Source organism: Hypomesus nipponensis, chromosome 19 (genome assembly GCF_054491055.1).
Source record: "Hypomesus nipponensis isolate SF chromosome 19, ASM5449105v1, whole genome shotgun sequence".
Taxonomy (NCBI): Eukaryota; Metazoa; Chordata; class Actinopteri; order Osmeriformes; family Osmeridae; genus Hypomesus; species Hypomesus nipponensis.
In genome coordinates this window covers 1,512,710-1,533,415 of record NC_140379.1, presented here as the reverse complement: position 1 = coordinate 1,533,415, position 20,706 = coordinate 1,512,710, and the positions used below count along the sequence as shown (strand labels likewise).

The 20,706-nt window shown below is 51.4% G+C and overlaps 1 protein-coding gene across 4 annotated transcripts in view; it reads right to left on the bottom strand.

The window, feature by feature from the left end:
- The window catches only part of hipk3b (homeodomain interacting protein kinase 3b), a 45,977-nt gene that overhangs the window by 7,387 nt on the left and 17,884 nt on the right, over positions 1–20,706 (bottom strand). For all 4 annotated transcript variants that reach the window (XM_084681793.1, XM_084681794.1, XM_084681795.1 and 1 more), the window contains exons 3-8: positions 8,314–8,437; positions 4,095–4,214; positions 3,199–3,285; positions 1,637–1,821; positions 1,106–1,265; positions 261–381 (exon numbers count right to left, since the gene is read on the bottom strand). In XM_084681793.1, the coding sequence (XP_084537919.1) occupies positions 261–381; positions 1,106–1,265; positions 1,637–1,821; positions 3,199–3,285; positions 4,095–4,214; positions 8,314–8,437 (797 nt within the window). The remainder of the gene's footprint in view (positions 1–260; positions 382–1,105; positions 1,266–1,636; positions 1,822–3,198; positions 3,286–4,094; positions 4,215–8,313; positions 8,438–20,706) is intronic.

Below are 20,706 nucleotides of genomic sequence, written 5' to 3'. Positions count from 1 at the left end.
GTTAGAGACAGAGAGACAGAAAGAGACAGAGAGAGAGAGAGAGGGAGAGAGACAGAGAGACAGAAAGAGACAGAGAGAGAGACAGAGAGAGAGAGAGAGAGAGAGAGAGAGACAGAGAGAGAGACAGAGAGAGAAACAGAGAGAGGGAGAGAGACAGAGAGAGAGAGAGACCTCATCATTCCTGGCTGGTGGCTGGACACAGCACTGTGACTGTGTGGACAGGACACTTCATCATGGGGGTGTGGCGTGTCAGTTCTTACCCTGGAGGGGGGGGCACAGGATCAGAGTCTGCGGGAATGACTCGTTGCACCCAAACTGGCCACTTCCTGTCTGCATAGGTATCCCAGGATGCATCACGGAGGGGGCGGAGGGGGCTAGAGCCTGCGGGGGAAGTGGAGGGTGGAAGTGAGAATCTGGAAGCACTCAGCTCCACTTAGACCTTGTCGAGGTCAAAACCGCCTCTAATTACTTTGAAACCCGACAACAAACGTCTGCAGTAACACCACAGCTCCACCAGAGGGGGCCCTTACTGACACACACACACCAGGAACTAACGAGGAGGGCACCGTGGGCCTGGGGTCAGAGGGCACCCCGGTGTGACCTGGTAACGATCACAGGAGTTAGACCTCAACACAGACAGCAGCTAGCCAGACCTGTCTGTCTCTCTCTCTGTCACTCCCCCTCTCTCCCCCCCACCACCCAACACTAACCCATCTCTGTAACACAATCAGGTCGTTTAAGAGGCTCATCCGTTTCCCTAGGCAACGAGACACACTTGCGTCGTGGCCGTGACGTCGCCCGGTTGCCGCGGCAACGGGGGAGAGACGCAACTGTCTGACTTGCAGGACAGCGTGTGTGTGTGTGTGTGTACGGCATGTGTGGGTGTTCTTTATACACACAGGAAATGCAAGACTAGTTGTGCATACACACAATTTCTAATATTTATACACGTCATATACAACTGTAGTATAGGCGCTCTGTATACTACAGCAGAGACTACAGTATCCATACACACACATACCAACACATAGAAGTCTAGCTGTCTAGTTATTCATTGTACTTCCTCCTTCCTTCCCAGCAGACAGGAAGTGACACGGAGGCTGACCTGTGTGTGGATGGCGGACATCTTGCTGAAGGGCCCCGTCAGGCTGGCGGAGGAGGAGGAGGTCACCGGGCGGAGGAACGGAGCTGTGCTCCTGCTCACAGAGTCATAGACACCAGGACGAGAGCGACACACATCCATGATGTGGAAACAGGACTTAACCCTGAGGGAGGAGATGAGGAGAGAGGAGGGGAGGAGAGAGGAGGGGAGGAGAGAGGAGAGGGGAAGACAGAGGAGGGGAGGAGAGAGGAGTGGAGGGGTGGAGATGGGGAGGGGGAGGGGGAGGAGAGGAGAGGGGGAAGGGGAGGAGGAGGAGAGAGGGAGGTCAGGGGAGGGGAGGGGAGGAGAGGAGAGGAGAGGGGAGGAGAGGGGAGGAGAGGGGAGGGGGGTGAGAGGGGAGGAAAAGGCCAAGGAAGACAAAAGAGAGGGACGTGGAGAAGGGAGAGATTAAAATCCGAAAAATCTTTTCAATCAATACGACTGATATTCTAGTGGTTGTTTTCCTGTGCAGGCCAATGGTAAGAGCAGACTCACTGGTTGCTATGGGGGAAGTCGAGCAGGTGTTGCATGGTGACAAACGGGTGACTGAGGACGTCTGCAGGGAGGGTCCTGTGCTCCGCGTCGATCATCAGCATCCTCTTCAGCAGGTTCACAAACTCCCCGCGGTCACTCTTCTCCGCAAGCTGGTCACTACCTTCAAGGTTCAGCACCAAGTTCACCTGGGAAAAGACACACGGAATTACCGCTAAGTGTGTGTTAATACACACACACACACACAGCCACAAGCAGACATACACACACACACTTATAAGGAATAAAACTTTATTCCTTGTGCTCATTGTTTACGGATGTGAGGGTTAGTCCATTTTGGGAACTGATTCATAGAGGCCTCAGCTAAAACCATAGCGGAGGAGTTTATCAAAAGGTTAACATTTAGAAAAAAGTGAGTTGTTTCTGTCATGAATCAACACCCTCATTTCTCCAGCTTCTCTCTGCTCTGCCTGGCAACAGGGAGGGAACATCCAGCCATCTGTCTGCTAAGGCACTTCCTGTTTCAACAACGAACGGAGAGATAAAATGAGTCAAAAGCATCGCGTCGGTTTCTGCATCTGTGATGACGAGTCACATGGGGGTTTACCTCCCCGGTAACGATACGCGGTCGGCATGACGGCATCACTACTACCGCTGAACACTCACTTCCTGTCTCCCACCTGGTGCTCTATATCCTGCAACCACCTAACAGTCCACTTCCTGTCTCCCACCTGGTGCTCTATATCCTGCAACCACCTGACAGTCCACTTCCTGTCAGGTTAACGTCACAAAGTTATGTCTTCACTTGGCTTTGGCCATAGGCGACACACAGGGCGGGATTTGAACCGGCAACTTCTTGGGTCTGCATTCATAACTTCGAAGATAGAATGAGGCAAGCACTTCCTGTGGGAAATTGCTCACTTCCTGTCCTCAAAATAGTTGAAGATGTACTTCCTGTGTGGTGGACTTACGTGTGCTATGTCATCCAAACAGCTGAAGATGTACTTCCTGTGTGGTGGACTTACGTGTGCTATGTCATCCAAACAGCTGAAGATGTACTTCCTGTGTGGTGGACTTACGTGTGCTATGTCATCCAAACAGCTGAAGATGTACTTCCTGTGTTGTGGACTTACGTGTGTTATGTCATCCAAACAGCTGAAGATGTACTTCCTGTGTGGTGGACTTACGTGTGCCATGTCATCCAAACAGCTGAAGATGTACTTCCTATGTGGTGGACTTACGTGTGCTATGTCATCCAAACAGCTGAAGATGTACTTCCTGTGTTGTGGACTTACGTGTGCTATGTCATCCAAACAGCTGAAGATGTACTTCCTGTGTGGTGGACTTACGTGTGCTATGTCATCCAAACAGCTGAAGATGTACTTCCTGTGTGGTGGACTTACGTGTGCTATGTCATCCAAACAGCTGAAGATGTACTTCCTGTGTGGTGGACTTTCGTGTGCTATGTCATCCAAACAGCTGAAGATGTACTTCCTGTGTGGTGGACTTACGTGTGCTATGTCATCCAAACAGCTGAAGATGTACTTCCTGTGTTGTGGACTTACGTGTGCTATGTCATCCAAACAGCTGAAGATGTACTTCCGGGCCTCCTTGGAGGTCATCCCAGTCTCTGCCTCGTGGCTCTCTGTGGACTGCAGACTCAGTTAGACTACAGTAAACACGGATCACGTACACTAAAACTCTCACTGATCTCTACGGGAGGTTGCACAACCTGCATTCAGCTCTGTTGATAGCCTGCTCTCAACAGATTGTCTGTCATTATGGGAGAAATCAGTTCCTTTAGTTAGACCAGGTCTTAATCTGTGGCAAGATGGGTCCGCTCATGAGGGTAGGTGAGAGAGGGCCGTTTAGGAGCTGTGTTTGGGAGGGTCCAGACAGGAAGTCAGTGTGTGCAGGGGGGGGGGGGCAGGAGCTGAACTATGTGAGGCATGCAGACGCTTTTCAACATCAGTCCGACAGTGTGTACGTGGGTGGGGGTTAGGGGTCAAAGGTCAACAGAGGGAGTGTTTGAGTGTGATTGTGAGGAGTATGAGGGGGGGGGGGGGTTAGGGGTCAAAGGTCAACAGAGGGAGTGTTTGAGAGTGATTGTGAGGAGTATGGGGGGGGGGGGGTTAGGGGTCAAAGGTCAACAGAGGGAGTGTTTGAGTGTGATTGTGAGGAGTACGAGGGGGGGGGGTTAGGGGTCAAAGGTCAACAGAGGGAGTGTTTGAGCGTGATTGTGAGGAGTATGAGGGGGGGGGGTTAGGGGTCAAAGGTCAACAGAGGGAGTGTTTGAGCGTGATTGTGAGGAGTATGGGGGGGGGGGTTAGGGGTCAAAGGTCAACAGAGGGAGTGTTTGAGTGTGATTGTGAGGAGTATGAGGGGGGGGGGGGGTTAGGGGTCAAAGGTCAACAGAGGGAGTGTTTGAGTGTGATTGTGAGGAGTATGAGGGGGGGGGTACCTTCAGTCTCCATGCTGCATACGGGGAGTCAGACTCTCTGCAGAAGAAGCGAGATGTTTTAGTCCCCACGTTCAGCAGGTGCTCCCCCGGTAAACCCTGCGTCTGGGAGATGTAGCGGATCTGGAGGGAGGGTGGAGGGAGAAGAAGAAGAAGGGAGAACGTGTGTCGCTTGGTGGTAAGGTAAGAAGAGCAGTGTCATGTGAAGAGAACAGCGTTCAGTACATCCCAATCTCTAACACTCATGTGTGATTGGATGCATTTGTTTTGAGTGAGTGTGTACGTGTGTGTGTATGTGAGAGTGTGTGTGTATGTGAGAGTGTGTGTGTGTATGTGAGAGTGTGTGTGTATGTGAGAGTGTGTGTGTATGTGAGAGTGTGTGCGTATGTGTGAGTGTGTGTGTATGTGAGAGTGTGTGTGTATGTGAGAGTGTGTGTGTATGTGAGAGTGTGTGTGTATGTGAGAGTGTGTGTGTATGTGAGAGTCTGTGTGTATGTGAGAGTGTGTGCGTATGTGAGAGTGTGTGTGTATGTGAGTGTGTGTGTGTGTGAGAGTGTGTGTGTGTGTGTGAGAGTGTGTGCGTATGTGAGAGTGTGTGCGTATGTGAGTGTGTGTGTGTGTGTGAGAGTGTGTGTGTGTGTGAGAGTGTGTGTGTATGTGAGAGTGTGTGTGTATGTGAGAGTGTGTGTGTGTGAGAGTGTGTGTGTATGTGAGAGTGTGTGTGTGTGTGAGAGTGTGTGTGTATGTGAGAGTGTGTGTGTATGTGAGAGTGTGTGTGTATGTGAGAGTGTGTGTGTATGTGAGAGTGTGTCAGACTGAGTTCTGAGAGTCCTGAGAGAGATAATAACCGGCTCAGGTTTACAAGAGAGGAGGCAGGAGAGAGGCAGAGGAGAGAGAGGCAGGGGAGAGAGAGGCTTAGGAGAGAGAGGCTTACGAGAGAGAGGCAGAGGAGAGAGAGGCAGAGGAGAGAGAGGCGTGTCTGACGTCAGTCACAAAGAAGTGTAAGAGCAAACATCCATTAGAAGCTGAGTGGTACGGGGGGTGGGGGTGGGGGGTGGGGGGCGAAGGGAACTATGATCTCCTTGTCCCTGGACAGGGGCTTTCCTAACTGGCCTTGTAGAGGCTGTGTGTGAGGCTGCATTGGAGGCAGTTTTTAGAGGCTTCACTGTTGACCAGCTTTCTTATGCAAACAACGTCTGGATTAACAGCTTGGCTTCCAACCACCCAGCGCTGACTTGTTAACCCTCATGTCCACAGGCCTGGCACACACACCCCACACACACCCCACACACACCCCACACACCCCACACACACCCCACACACACCCCACACACACCCCACAAACACCCCACACACACCCCACACACACCCCACACACACACCCCACACACCCCACACACACCCCACACACACCCCACACACACCCCACACACACCCCACACACACCCCACACACACCACACACACACCCCACACACAAACCCCACACACACCCCACACACACCCCACACACACCCCACACACACCACACACACACCCCACACACACACCCCACACACACCCCACACACCCCACACACACCCCACACACACCCCACACACACACCCCACACACCCCACACACACCCCACACACACCCCACACACACCCCACACACACACCCCACACACCCCACACACACCCCACACACACCCCACACACACCCCACACACACCCCACACACACCCCACACACACACCCCACACACCCCACACACCCCACACACACCCCACACACACCCCACACACACACCCCACACACACACCCCACACACCCCACACACACCCCACACACACCCCACACACACCCCACACACACACCCCACACACCCCACACACACCCCACACACACCCCACACACACACCCCACACACACCCCACACACCCCACACACACCCCACAAACACCCCACACACACACCCCACACACCCCACACACCCCCCACACACCCCACACACACCCCACACACACCCCACACACACACCCCACACACCCCACACACACCCCACACACACCCCACACACACCCCACACACCCCACACACACCCCACACACCCCACACACACCCCACACACACCCCACACACACCCCACACACACCCCACACACACCCCACACACCCCACACACACCCCCCACACACCCCCCACACACCCCACACACCCCCCACACTCCTTTGAAGACCCAGGGAGGAGCACTGCACCCAGGACCAGGCCCAGAATGTAAACCCCCTGACTGGGACAGATACCATGAGACAGACCCACAAGAACATACACCTGTCTGTCTGTCTCTGTCTGTCCGTCTGTCTCTCCCCCCTCTCTACCTGTCACTCCCCCTCTCCCACCCTCTCTCCCTGTCTCTATGTCTCTCCCACCCTCTCTCCCTGTCTCTCACCCTCTCTCCCTGTCTCTCCCCCTCTCTGTCTCTCCCCCTCTCTCTCTCCCTCTCTCCCACCCTCTCACCCTCTCTCCCTGTCTCTCCCCCACATCACATGGATCACGGACACGAGCAGAGGAGAAACAAGGGGCTAGGAGGAGAGGGGATGGGTGAGGAGAGGGGAGAGGGGAGAGGTGGGGAAGGAGATTGTGTGTGTGTTATCCTTGGAGCCCACACGTTGCTCCATCTACAGTCCTGTGTGTGTGTGTGTGTGTGTGTGTCACCAGTGTGTGGGAGGCTAGGTAGGGATGAGTGTATTCATTGCCATTCTGAAGGCTTGCATCACAGTGCTAATCTAATTTTGCTGCTGTGAGGTCGGACATGATCATTAAGATCCTGACGCATTCCTCCCAGCAGCCTTAAATCAGCTCTTCTTCATGAGACACACCTCCCTCCCTCCCTCCTAACTCTCCCTCCCTCCTCCCCTCTCTGTTTCCCTCCCTCCCTCCTCCTCCTCTCTCCATTCTGGTGTAGTGGACTGGAGGTCATTAGTAGGTTGTAATCAATCATAAGCAGCTCTCCTCCCCCCCCTCTCTCTCTCCCTCTCCCTCCTCCCCCCCTCTCTCTCTCCCTCTCCCTCCTCCCCCCCTCTCTCCCTCTCCCTCTCCCCCTCCTCTCCCTCTCCCTCTCCCCCCTCCTCTCCCTCTCCCTCTCCCCCCTCCTCTCCCTCTCCCTTTCTCTCTCCCCCTCTATCCAGTGCTCTGATGAATGTCACTAAGGTGCCGTTGTAGTGGCACATTACTGCACACTGAGACGACTAAGACAGCAAGTATGCGTAAAAGGTGAGTGTGTGTACGTGCATGGACATGATGTGTGTGTGTTTGGGGGAAACCCCATGTTATCCCAGAAGGCATGTTGCTGCAGGGCTGGAAGACAAACCACTGAGCTTGATGATGCCAACCTCCCTCATCACCATGATCCTGGCAGCAATCAGTCCTTGATAACAGAAACTGAGGGGAGGAGGGGAGGAGGAGCCCTCAGTGTGACTGAGGGGAGGAGGGGAGGAGGAGTCCTCAGCGTGACTGAGGGGAGGAGGGGAGGAGGAGGAGCCCTCAGTGTGACTGAGGGGAGGAGGGGAGGAGGAGTCCTCAGCGTGTCTGAGGGGAGGAGGAGGAGCCCTCAGTGTGACTGAGGGGAGGAAGAGAGGAGGAGTCCTCAGCGTGACTGAGGGGAGGAGGGGAGGAGGAGGAGCTATAAATACATTGTGCTGTGTGGGGTGGAACCAGACTCAAGCTAGGGGAGTGAGGGAAGGTGGGGTGACTATGCCCCCCCCCGGCCCCCGTCACCACACCCAAGGGGTGATATTATATATAACCTGTGATATTATAGTGTTTAACTAACTTACTTCAATACAAGAGGAGTATTATGGAGGAGGGAGAGAAAAGAGAGGAGAGAGGATATGAGAATGTAGGAGAGAAAAGGAGAGAATGACGGGGGAGGAGAGAGAGGAGAGGTGAAGGGGGGAGAGAGGAGAATAAGGGAGGAGAGAGGAGGAGATGAGTGAAAGCGGATGGTGACTTAGCCTGGGAACAGAATGAGTAGGAGGAACACAGCAGGAGAGGAGAGCAGTCAGCTGGAAAAGAGGACTGATGCAAGAGGAGGAGGAGGAAGAGGAGGAACACAGCAGACGAGTGAGGGACAGAGGGAAGAGAGAGGAGGAGAGGGAGGAAGGAAGGAGAGAAGAGAGGGAGGAAAGAGAGGGAGGAAGGAAGGAGAGAGGGAGGAAAGAGAGAGGGAGAAAGGAGTGGTTACCTGGTCGTACTCCAGGGCTCCAGGGTAGAGAGGCCAGCCCAGGAACAGCTCAGCGATCACACAGCCCAGGGACCACATGTCGATGGCCTCACAGAACGGCAGACCCAGGATGATCTCTGGAGCCCTGAGCAGAGAACACACACACGCTCAGTACACCCGTCATGTCAACACACCGCATCAATATACCATCATGTCACACTGTCCCAAATATGGCAATGGGGGTCAGGGGTCAGACTTAGCGGCTGGCTAGCCTACGTGCCAAGCCCTGCAGTTTAAAGGTTAACATGCAAGGTTAAGACTGGACCCTAAGGTGTTCCTGTCCAAGGTAACGTGAGGGCATGTGCTGCAGGGGTCAGAGGTCAGGCTACACTGCTGGCTAGCCTACACGGTCAGCGAGACCCCAGCACAACACAGGTACCAACAACAGGGCCCCTCCTCCCAGCCTGCTGTTGACCCCAGGGGGACAAACACAGCAACAGAGGAGGTTTCAGTATTTTTACCCAGGTTCTCTTAGAGCATGAATGTCTCTGAGTGACAAACGGTCCTGAAGTCTAAACACACCTTCTGATGTCAGGATGTTCCGAGAGGTGTGTGTGTGCATGTGTGTGCGCGAGTCCATGTGTAAGGGAACCTTCCTTACGTCAGTTATTCAGCTGTTTTTTTCCGACAGCATCAATTACATGGGGAGCACGTCGTAAAAATACAGCAGGCAGGCACCTCTGAGTGTGTGTGTGAGTGTGTGTGTGTGTGTCAGCAGTGGGTGTGTGAAGTCATTTTCCTCCAGCGTATATAGAGGGGTGGGGGGTCCATCAGCTAGCACACCATCAGCAGGATTAAGATCAGGCATATCAATGACCACGAGCAGGACCAGCAGCCCAATACACATACCAGAGCACAGAGGGGAGGGAGGGAGGGAGGGAGGGAGGGAGGGAGGGAGGGAGGGAGGGAGGGAGGGAGGGAGGGAGGGAGGGAGGGAGGGAGGGAGGGAGGGAGGGAGGGAGGGAGGGAGGGAGGGAGGGAGGGAGGGAGGGAGGGAGGGAGGGAGGGAGGGAGGGAGGGAGGGAGGGAGGGAGGTGGTAATTACAGTCGGTCCTCAGGCAGAGCTTTGAATATTCATAGTTACTTGTGAATATTCATACGGTTTCATACAGTGCACTTAACATGACCTCAACCAAACAAGGTATGAGGACTGTATTCAGAGGAACGTAGAAGGCATCAAAGAAAAATGGCTTCCTACGTACACATTTAATATTCAGACCCACGCCCGGCCAGACCCACGCCCGGCCAGACCCACCTTGTAGATTACCCAGGGCTGTTACACAAATCCTCCAGCCAGGCCTGTGTAATTACACATGCTGCTGAGTTCAATACTGAGAGCGCTAGCAGCCCACACAGCAGCCTGCCTCTGCTGTGGAGGAGACAGGAGCCCAACGAGAAGCTCACCTCCCCTTCCCACTCCCCTCACTCAACGCACAAAGAAAAGAAAAAAAAACGCTCTTTATAGGTCGCATGTCCCTTCAAATCAAATCAAATGTATTTGTATAGCTCTTTTTGCATGCAAGTTCACAGAGTGCTTCACATACGCCCATTGAACTGCCCCCTCAGCCAACCTGAACCCTCAAGGAAGACGAGGGAAAAACTCCCTGGAGGAGAAAAATTGAAGAAACCTTTGGAGGAGCAATCTAGTGAGAGATCCCCCTCCTCCAGAGACGGTTGGTGAAAAGACAGGGTGTGCTCCCCTGTTGATGGTTACAGACTGCACTGTGTGTGTGTGTCTATCTGCCATAGCACAGCAAATGAGAAGCAGAGCCTCTCCAGAGCCTCTCCAGAGCCTCTCCAGAGCCTCTCCAGAGCCTCTCCAGAACCTCTCCAGAGCCTCTCCAGAGCCTCTCCAGACCCTCTCCAGAGCCTCTCCAGAGCCTCTCCAGACCCTCTCCAGAGCCTCTCCAGAGCCTCTCCAACACACTAAACACCTGAAACTGTTTGAAAATATCGAAGGATGCGTGTTGATTTGTTGTTGTTTTTTTACAACAAATACGTTCACCAAATATTTAAACAAATATTTTCAAAAAGTATGAAAGTATCTGTACGTCTACTTGAGTGAAGGATGTGTGTACTTTTGCCTTCACTGATTTGATTCCATATTATTATCATCTGTCAACACACACAGTCAGTCTGCCTGGACCTCAGTTGGCAAGCTGCTGGCTGAGGTACTGCAGTCTAAGCTGGAACTCACACATGCATCCCATCCAGCTCCCTCACCAGACATAACTAATAGATCCCTGATGCTGTTAACTGCCTGTTTGGCACCGCCAGGACCTTGAGGCTCTGGCCTTATGGCCTCTCTCTCTTTCCTCCTTCTCCCCCTCTCACTTTGTGTTCCTCCTTCTCCCCCTCTTTCTCCTTCAGTCTTCAGTGTTCAGTCTCAGTAACCAAAGCTGGAGGAGTCACTCACACGCCATGTTCCAGTCAGATAGATGAGGATGGACTGCTTGAGTGTGGAGATACCCTGAGGGGAATGAAACATGACTGAAAATGAACCCCAAATCCACTTTCACTCAATTGTTATGTAGGTGGCAGCCCCTTCCAAGGGAGAGACTGTTCTGGTGTAAACATCAAGCTGAATCAAATTGACTGTCGAAGTGAACCAGAACTAGGCTTACTTTTAGTCAAACATGAGGGTATTACATAAAGATTATACACATATCGGCTTTCCAGACACACATGTGGGTGCTTGGGAAATTCCAGGATCTGACAGCGGTTGACGGCCCCAATTCTCACTTCAAAACCCAGAACAAGAAGGAAGGAGAGAGAGAGAGAGAGAGAGAGAGAGAGAGAGACAGAGAGAGAGAGAGAGAGAGAGACAGAGAGAGAGAGACAGAGAGAGAGACAGAGAGAGAGAGACAGAGAGAGAGAGAGAGACAGAGAGAGAGAGAGAGAGAGAGAGAGAGAGAGAGAGACAGAGAGACAGAGACAGAGACAGAGAGAGAGAGAGAGAGAGAGAGAGAGAGAGAGAGAGAGAGAGAGAGAGAGAGAGAGAGAGAGAGCCAAACCCACCCCTTGCTTCTGCTCTGTAGTCTGAGAGCGGAGAGGCTTATCTACAGAGCCAGGGTCACACCACGTCCCAAATCAACACATAACGCTCCCTTCATACCCAGTTATCGACGTGTCACATGCACCCAGCATAGTCAATATTCAAGTGTGTTGTGTCTGTGGATGCGTGCTGCAGAGGGATGTTTGTCCCCACTGGTCGTCTGAAACAAAGAACTTATATTGACTTGTGGAGGTTTCTGAGGAACACAGTCTGCTGTGGAAAAGAAGCTTGCAGTGTGGGTGGGTGGGAGGGAGGGAGGGAGGGAGGGAGGGAGGGAGGGAGGGAGGGAGGGAGGGAGGGAGGGAGGGAGGGAGGGAGGGAGGGAGGGAGGGAGGGAGGGAGGGAGGGAGGGAGGGAGGGAGGGAGGGAGGGAGGGAGGGAGGGACAGCCCTCTGCGGATCTGAGCAAGGTACTGCCCCACCAGGGGTCAGGTAACTGCCCCACCAGGGGTCAGGTAACTATCTCACCAGGGGTCAGGTAACTGCCTCACCAGGGGTCAGGTAACTGCCTCACCAGGGGTCAGGTAACTATCTCACCAGGGGTCAGGTAACTATCTCACCAGGGGTCAGGTAACTGCCTCACCAGGGGTCAGGTAACTGCCTCACCAGGGGTCAGGTAACTATCTCACCAGGGGTCAGGTAACTGCCTCACCAGGGGTCAGGTAACTGCCTCACCAGGGGTCAGGTAACTGATGCTACTGTCCTGTAAGATACTGCACCTACGACACAGCTGCAAGCTGTAGATATGTTTTTGTGTCACTGTCCTCTGTGATATTGTAGCTGAGATATTATTTTGTACTGTGCCCAAAATGTGTTGTTATAACTATGCCACACTGATCCTTTTGTGCTGTACTTACATGGACTAGCCTATTTATTCGTCACTTTGTAAAAAAAATATTACTAAATGAATTAAATGTCCAAATGTAATGTAACCAGCCCAAACTGGCTGAACACACAGACACTATCACACACACAGACTCACACACACACACACACACACACACAGCTGGGGTCTGCTGCTGGACATAATGGTGGGTGGACGGACACACACACATACGCTGGCATAAGTAGAATCCACCCTAAATAAAATACATTTTTCGCTTCAGAAAAAATCTTGTTCTTGTGGGAAAACTAATGCTCTCCTCCTGCACTAGACGGATGTGGATTAGTTTTTCATTTTAGAACGCTGAGAAAATGCAATTTGTTTTCATCCAATCGCCTCAAGCTTGCGCCGTGTGTTTTGGCTGCATCCTGGTGGACTGTGACTGACCAATGAAAAGAAGGATTCCCCTCAGACAGACGTCTCCCTTCCTCCACTCCTTCCTCCCTCTGCATCCCTCCCCCCATCTTCCTCCCTCTGCATCCCTCCCCCCATCTTCCTCCCTCTGCATCCCTCCCCCCATCTTCCTCCCTCCCCCCATCTTCCTCCTTCCATCTTCCTCCCTCCTCTCTCCTCCCTCCCTCTCTCTCACCCTCTCTCCCTCCCTCCCTCCCTCCTCCCTCCTCCCTCCTCCCTCCCTCTCTCTCTCTCTCCCTCCCTCCCTCCCTCCCTCCCTCCCTCTCTCCCTCCATCCCTCCCTCTCTCCCTCTCTCCCTCTCTCCCTCCATCCCTCCCTCCTCTCTCCTCCCTCCCTCCCTCCCTCCCTCCCTCCCTCCCTCCCTCCCTCCCTCCCTCCCTCCCTCCCTCCCTCCCTCCCTCTCTCCCTCCATCCCTCCCTCTCTCCCTCCCTCTCTCCCTCTCTCTCTCCCTCCCTCCCTCCCTCCTCCCTCCCTCCCTCCCTCCCTCTCTTGTTGCTTGTGAGGGCTGAGGCACAGTGCAGTGTTTGGGGACAGTAGAAAGGAAGGGGCAGGTTCCAAACAACACGGAGGAGCTCTCCTGGATGACCTTGTCTTTGGGAAAGTCTCCCACAAACCCAGGGAAGGAGGGAGGTCATCACAGCCAACATCTGCTCATCTGATATCCCACAGATGGCTGCAGACGTGCTGGTGGGTGGACACAAGCACACACACACACACATACTCACACACACTCACACACACTCACTTATCGTAACATTAATTCATTTTCAATAATATTGATAATGTCGATAGAGAATAATTAGGAACATCAGTCCATTTAATTTCTGTGATGCAGCAGGAAGTTGCGGAGAAATGGTAGCCGACGCTCACTAAATTATACAGAGCACCTCGAGTGGAGTAGATAATGTTAACGGCGGAAAATGAGTCTCATTGCCGAAAACACTGCCAGCGATAGCCATGGCGAGGGAGCAACTTCCAATGAAGAATTTATTGATAAAAAGGGTTCGTCTTCTTCAGTTATTTGGAAGTGTGGTCTATCATCTTAATTATCGTTATCGAATGGAAATATAAATATCTATATTGATAATTTTGTACCCCTATCGCCCAGCCCTACCCACTCAAACACTCTACCCACTGAGCTACACCCAACCTCCTGAGGTACTGAACAACCAGGGCACAACTGTCCCCCAACCACCTCCACATCAAACTCATCGCACAGACGGTGGATAAGTGACACGTCCCCTTGGTATTGGAGGCAAGATTCCAGTAACTGACATTACTGGATCCATTTTGATTTACGTTAGTGCAAGTCAGCATGAGAAGGCTAAGCAAGCCGTAGGGAACACCAAACGCATTAAGTAATGTGGTATTAGATATCATAAACCTGGCTTTAGTCACACCCTTCCGCTTGCTGAGACAAGCTAAACAGTAAACTGGGTAAAAAAAAACAGATACATTATAAAGCCAGATGCGGCTGCACAGATCATTCAAATTTGAAAGAAAATGTCATTTTGTTTGCATTACTGTTGAGTTATGCAAGACAACAAATGAGAAATGACCTTTCCACTGGTCTGCTGCAACAGAGGTGAGAAATTATCTATAAGGGCTTTTTCTTTAATTCAAGGCTATGATCTCAAGCTCCATAAATAGGCTTCACTGAGACCCCCGGGGTCACATGGTCTGGACAGAGGAGAGCTGGGAATAGAGTGACATCCAATCAGCTCAGCGGAAATACCCAACAAGATGGCCGACATAAGCGGGAGGGTTCAGAGGTCAGAGGTGTTTTCTGAAATGACTCCAGTCGGCCATTAAACCTACCAGTCAACACCGGCCTTTAGACTCACCATGGGCATGCTGTAGATACCAGGATGTGCCTGGCACGATCAGTCAGCGCTGAGAAAAAAAGCCTTTGGTAAAAGACAGCCTGTGTGTGGAAAGAACAGAGTGGAGTCCACCGTCGGTAACTCCACACGCTCTCGCAGTCCACTGCATTATTCACTGGAACACTGAACGGGTTCGAAACCGGATTGACGTTGCCTTGGTTACAGCCCTGGCGCGTGGTTTTCCTGACCCGTTTGCATGTAGGAGGGCCTGAGAACGCCTCGTACAGTCAGCACAGCCCTCCTGATAAGCACCGCATACAGTCAGCACAGCCCTCCTGATAAGCACCTCATACAGTCAGCACAGCCCTCCTGATAAGCACCTCATACAGTCAGCACAGCCCTCCTGATAAGCACCTCATACAGTCAGCACAGCCCTCCTGATAAGCACCGCATACAGTCAGCACAGCCCTCCTGATAAGCACCGCATACAGTCAGCACAGCCCTCCTGATAAGCACCTCATACAGTCAGCACAGCCCTCCTGATAAGCACCTCATACAGTCAGCACAGCCCTCCTGATAAGCACCTCATACAGTCAGCACAGCCCTCCTGATAAGCACCTCATACAGTCAGCACAGCCCTCCTGATAAGCACCTCATACAGTCAGCACAGCCCTCCTGATAAGCACCTCATACAGTCAGCACAGCCCTCCTGATAAGAACCTCATACAGTCAGCACAGCCCTCCTGATAAGCACCTCATACAGTCAGCACAGCCCTCCTGATAAGCACCTCATACAGTCAGCACAGCCCTCCTGATAAGCACCTCATAGTCAGCACAGCCCTCCTGATAAGCACTGCATACAGTCAGCACAGCCCTCCTGATAAGCACCTCATACAGTCAGCACAGCCCTCCTGATAAGCACCTCATACAGTCAGCACAGCCCTCCTGATAAGCACCTCATACAGTCAGCACAGCCCTCCTGATAAGCACCTCATACAGTCAGCACAGCCCTCCTGATAAGGACCTCATACAGTCAGCACAGCCCTCCTGATAAGCACCTCATACAGTCAGCACAGCCCTCCTGATAAGAACCTCATACAGTCAGCACAGCCCTCCTGATAAGCACCTCATACAGTCAGCACAGCCCTCCTGATATGCACCTCATACAGTCAGCACAGCCCTCCTGATAAGCACCTCATACAGTCAGCACAGCCCTCCTGATAAGAACCTCATACAGTCAGCACAGCCCTCCTGATAAGCACCTCATACAGTCAGCACAGCCCTCCTGATACGCACCGCATACAGTCAGCACAGCCCTCTTGACTGACACACTGACTTGACACAGAGGGACTTTTCAGATGCCCACAGATCAAAGAAGACAAGGGGGGAAACTCCACAAACACTGCCAAGAAATGGAAGAACCCCCACATTCATCATCACCATCACCCTTATCATCATCTCCTAATCACCATCATCCTCCTCCTCCTCCTTGTCCTCAGGTATCTGGCTGGTCAAGTGATGGGGGAGTGGCTTCGAAGGAAGGGGGTGGGATACCAGGGGTTGGATCCTTTTTAAAGTCAAGCCAGAGTTGCTAGTTTAAACCCTGCCATTAACACAAGCCCTAACACCATCTCAACACCAGTCTCATCCCAAAACCCTGTGAAGGCCTCAAGTTCTGGTGAAGCCATGCGTGACAAAAACCATCATGGAGTCAGTTTTCACCTCGTGTTTCAGTCCAGGCCTCTATAAAAGATGAGGTCATCCAAAGAGAGGCGGGGTTTGATCCTTATTCTCCACAGCTGTGTGAACTGCTGACATGCTCTTTAAAGGCGGCCTGTAACCAGCAGGGACAAGCGACGGAACATGTGAAAACCCCAAGAGAGAAAACAACATCCGGTTTTGTTGTGATAGCCAATGTACCAGGTCCTCTCTCTCTTCACTCCTTCTCTGTCTCTCTCCCCTTCTCTCCCCCTCCTCCACAATCTGTCTGCACGCCCTCCAAGTCAATCTCCACACATTAGATACAAACTACTAGACAGGCACGTTTCTGGTCGGGTTCCAGGAACTCTCCAAAGCCACACAGAACAACACAGTCACAGCCTGTTTCATCCTGTGTACATACCAGCCTTGGTGTGACAGGGTTCACTTTGTGTGTCGGCCAAGACCTGTCCCCTCTTACAACCAGTACCACAGGCTTCCCTTCCTCCCTCTATCCATCCCTCTTTCCCTCCTCCATCCCATCCCTCTCTACCTCCATCCCTCACCGCATCCTCACCCTGTTATTACCCCCTCCACACTTTTCCAGTCATACTCAACATGCTGCGTCAGCCAAAACACTGACCCTCAAAAATGAAAACAATTCAATTAACTGCAAACTCAAAACACACGACTATGCAGTCGTAAACATGTATTACTAACAAAGCTTCTGGATAAATCTCTCTCCCTGCCTCTCTTTCTCCTCTCTTCTTCTTTGGTTTGGGTTGGTTCATTGTACACTCACTTTTACAGAAGCTGCCCTGGTCCACCCACTTACTGGAAAACCCCCAAGCTGGAACTAATTGCTAGCTACTACTAGTAACATGATTTAGCACGTAAACTCTGGTAGCTTTCCCGAGATATCTGAACATTTACATAATGTCTTACTAGTGATTCATTACCACGATGAGTTACTGAAACTCACCACACTGCCCTGTCTCTGGAATAGGGAACAGAAAAGAGAAATTATTGTGGTCGTCTGTAAATAAACTTTTTACAGACTTTGAAGTCGGTTTTCAGAAACACATTTTTTGTAGGTCCAATCAGCGAACAGAGGGAGTGGCTGAGAACGATGACGTTAATGTCGTGCACTAGTTTGAGTAGCTCTGTCATGGCAGCAGAGAAAGATGCGAGCAAAGCTATTCTGCAGTTGTGGCAACGCTGCCGAATATCCATAAGTTAAAGCCGTAGCAAGAACATTCCTTGCTGAGTTTTGTTTATGATGTTGAAGCCCTCCTCCCCACGGGGTTCGGGAAAAGTTTGATTTTCCAGCTCCGTTACAGTAGTGGCGAAGGAGTTGGCTAAGGCGAACGCTTGCGATTGGTTATGGCAGATCAGAGTGGCTCTGGGCAGATCCAATAGTTTTAAACTTCGACAGAGGACCCGCCTTCAAGGAAGTTAACGTTTGTCAATGGGGCGATCCCAGACCCTCTGTACAAATACAATGTACGAGGGTCTGGTTAGGACCAGGCTAGGTGTTGTATACCATTAAGATGAATATGTGTCTAAAGTTTGTATACTTGTCTTTTCAATAGTTATAAAAAAAAATGATTTAAAAAAAAAGTATCTATTTTTTGTATCAAATCTATTATTTTGTAAAAAGTAAAGTCCGTCCTACAGTAGCAGAATCATCCCAAATCACTGATAGCTTTCCTCAAACGTTTGAATAGAATAACAGAAATCAAACGATTGCTTCGTTGACAACTTGCCACAACCATGTCTTATTCGTCCTGGCCGTTAGCTGATCACCACCGTTATCTTCAACAGCGTCCGGAAGCACATCACAACCTTAGCAACGCATAGCCTTGACAACCACTGTAAAAAAAAACATGGAGGTCTCCAGACAACAAGCTAGCTATCACGTCTGTGGGAACGACAACCACAACCTTCATTTGAAAAAATGGTCACGGTTTTCGATAAGTCACCGATTTCGTTTCAACAAAGGAATGTGAATCACTGTGTTGGCCTTTCGTTTCTTGTGTAGTTTAGTCACACGAGGATTCAAACAACTGACAGTTAGGTTACGTCAGTCGTTCCATACAACAATAACAGCAATTTAAAAATGTGAATTAGCATGTTCTGCTCCGCCCTGGTGACTCATTGGGTACACAAGCTGGTGCCTTCACCGCAAGAGAACGCATGCTGCAAACGTGACCCATGCTGGAATCGAACCCCGGTCACATTTGCTGCATTCTCTCCCTGTCGTCCTTTCCCTCTCCCCCTCTCCCTCAAACTAACTAGCCCCAAAAAGCTGTAAACTGCAATATATAAAATAGCGTGTTCCATTCCACGACCCTGTGACTCAGAGAGACCTTGACAGGAAATAAGAGAATATATGCAGGGCTTGGAAATGGCAAGCTTTGGATTCAAACAACCCTGCAGCTACTCTACAGTAAAGGAGTATGTGCATTTCAAAAGCACAATAAATTAAGTAACGGGATAAATGTGCCTTGCAGCTCTTGTAGGACATAATGTGATTGGCTGTGTTTACTCTGTTGCTAACACCAGTAGGCCTTGATGAATGATTGATGAGCTTGCTTCTCAACGCAGCTCGCTACCTGTGGAAGGAGATACGCAGGCAGGTCTAGCATATGGTACCACTGTACAGAGACACAGCATCACACAACACTGACAACACACACACACACAACTCTGGGACACACACACTTGGAGGGTTAACAGAAACAAACAGAGATGGAGAAACAGAGCAGATAAGATAGTGTAATCTCACAGAGAGGATTGGGTTTCTAGCACCCCGCCTCTTGCAGCACTCACGGGAGGTGGTTCAGTTAGACGCACAGGCTGCTGCTGATAAGCGTAGAACCAGGGGATAGGTGTGAGCTGAATGGTTAGAGCATTTGACTGCAGATCAAAGGTCAAATTCCGGAGGCTCAAATGCCCCCGTGTCGTACATTGCTCTGGATAAGTGTGTGCTAACTGAATACATTCTTTTTGCGTTGCTGTTTTCGAACCAGCGTCCGGTTTGCTGAACTGGCCTGGTTGAGACCAGAACAAAACCTAGAAGCTTGTTTGTAGCAGCTTTGCACTGAATAGATGTTGGTTCAATGTGAAAATCCACATTCACGTAGACTCTTTTAATTTCAATTTGCAAGAGGCTATTAAGTGAGGTAAATTCAAGTATGGGGAATCAAATTTGGCCGTAAAACGAGGCACAGGGAGAGCCAGATAAATGTATAATACAAGCAATTAAAGCCAGGATTCTTTCTTTTTTTCAGGAAACGTCAAGCGGTTTTTGGGGCTAAGGGTTTTATAGACAGCAGATGAGGTGTCTGAGAGGCTCCCATGCCAGGGTCTAATTAAAACAACCTTCTAGGGCCTCTCTGGCATTTGGGCTCCAATCTGAGGACTCTAATTACCAGGTCTGCAGTGGATAACAGGCCTCAGTACAGCAGAGACCTGGGTCAGTTCACTAATCATAGCGTCCAAGAGGAGAAAATGTTAAACCAATTAAGTTCACAGCTACCAAAATGGCTACAGGGTTTCAGAGGGTAAACAGTGCTAAACAAAACTGTTACCACCTCTGAGCGCAAAGCGGGAAAATGCCCTAAATGTGTCTGACAGAGGGAAGGAGTGGGAAACATGGAAATAGACTCGAGGTTGTTGGTAATATTTCAGCCTGTTTACACGTTTGCACATATAAACACCTATAGGCCAGCCACACACACACAAAGAGAAACAGCTGACGTTAGAGTAGTTTGACCTTGAGCGAGTAAGTGAGATCTCTCTTGCATTTCTCTAGCCCTTTATTTTTGCTTGTGTTGCCAGCGATCTTCTCCATCTATAGAAGTCAAACTGAGCTGGCCCCTCTCCCATCCGCTATTTTGAGCGCCCCCCCACCGGCCCCCCCTTGCCCTCTTGTCCCCCCCCCCCCCCCACCAGCCCCCCCTTGCCCTCCTGTCCCCCCCCCCCCCCACACCAGCCCCCCCTTGCCCTCCTGTCCCGTCCCCCCCACACCAGCCCCCCCCTTGCCCTCCGGTACACCCCCCCCCCCCCACCCCACCAATCGCGAGCCGAGACAAGCGGCATATTCAAAGTTTCTTTTCACCTGTTAAACTGAGTTGATCTGGCACACACCATAGATTCCCCCACTTGCATTGCGAGATGACATCGCCCATTAGGTGGAGTATGAATCTTCACGGCTCTGGCTCTCCTCACCCTCCCACCCTCCCCCTGGTGTTTCCTCTCTCAGTGGGCCAGGCCGTTTGTGATTCAGTGCAGACCTCCAGGGAGAGGAGAAGGTATGCTGCTTGGAATAGCTTTGGTGAGAAGGATTGGGCTTCTCTGCATCCTGCAATGGTTTGACGTGGCAGAGGGCGGGCCAGGCAGCTGCTCACTGGGTCTAACTTCCTCCACAGTCACAAAGTACAGTGTGGGACTACAGTCAAACCGGTCTATTTGTAGA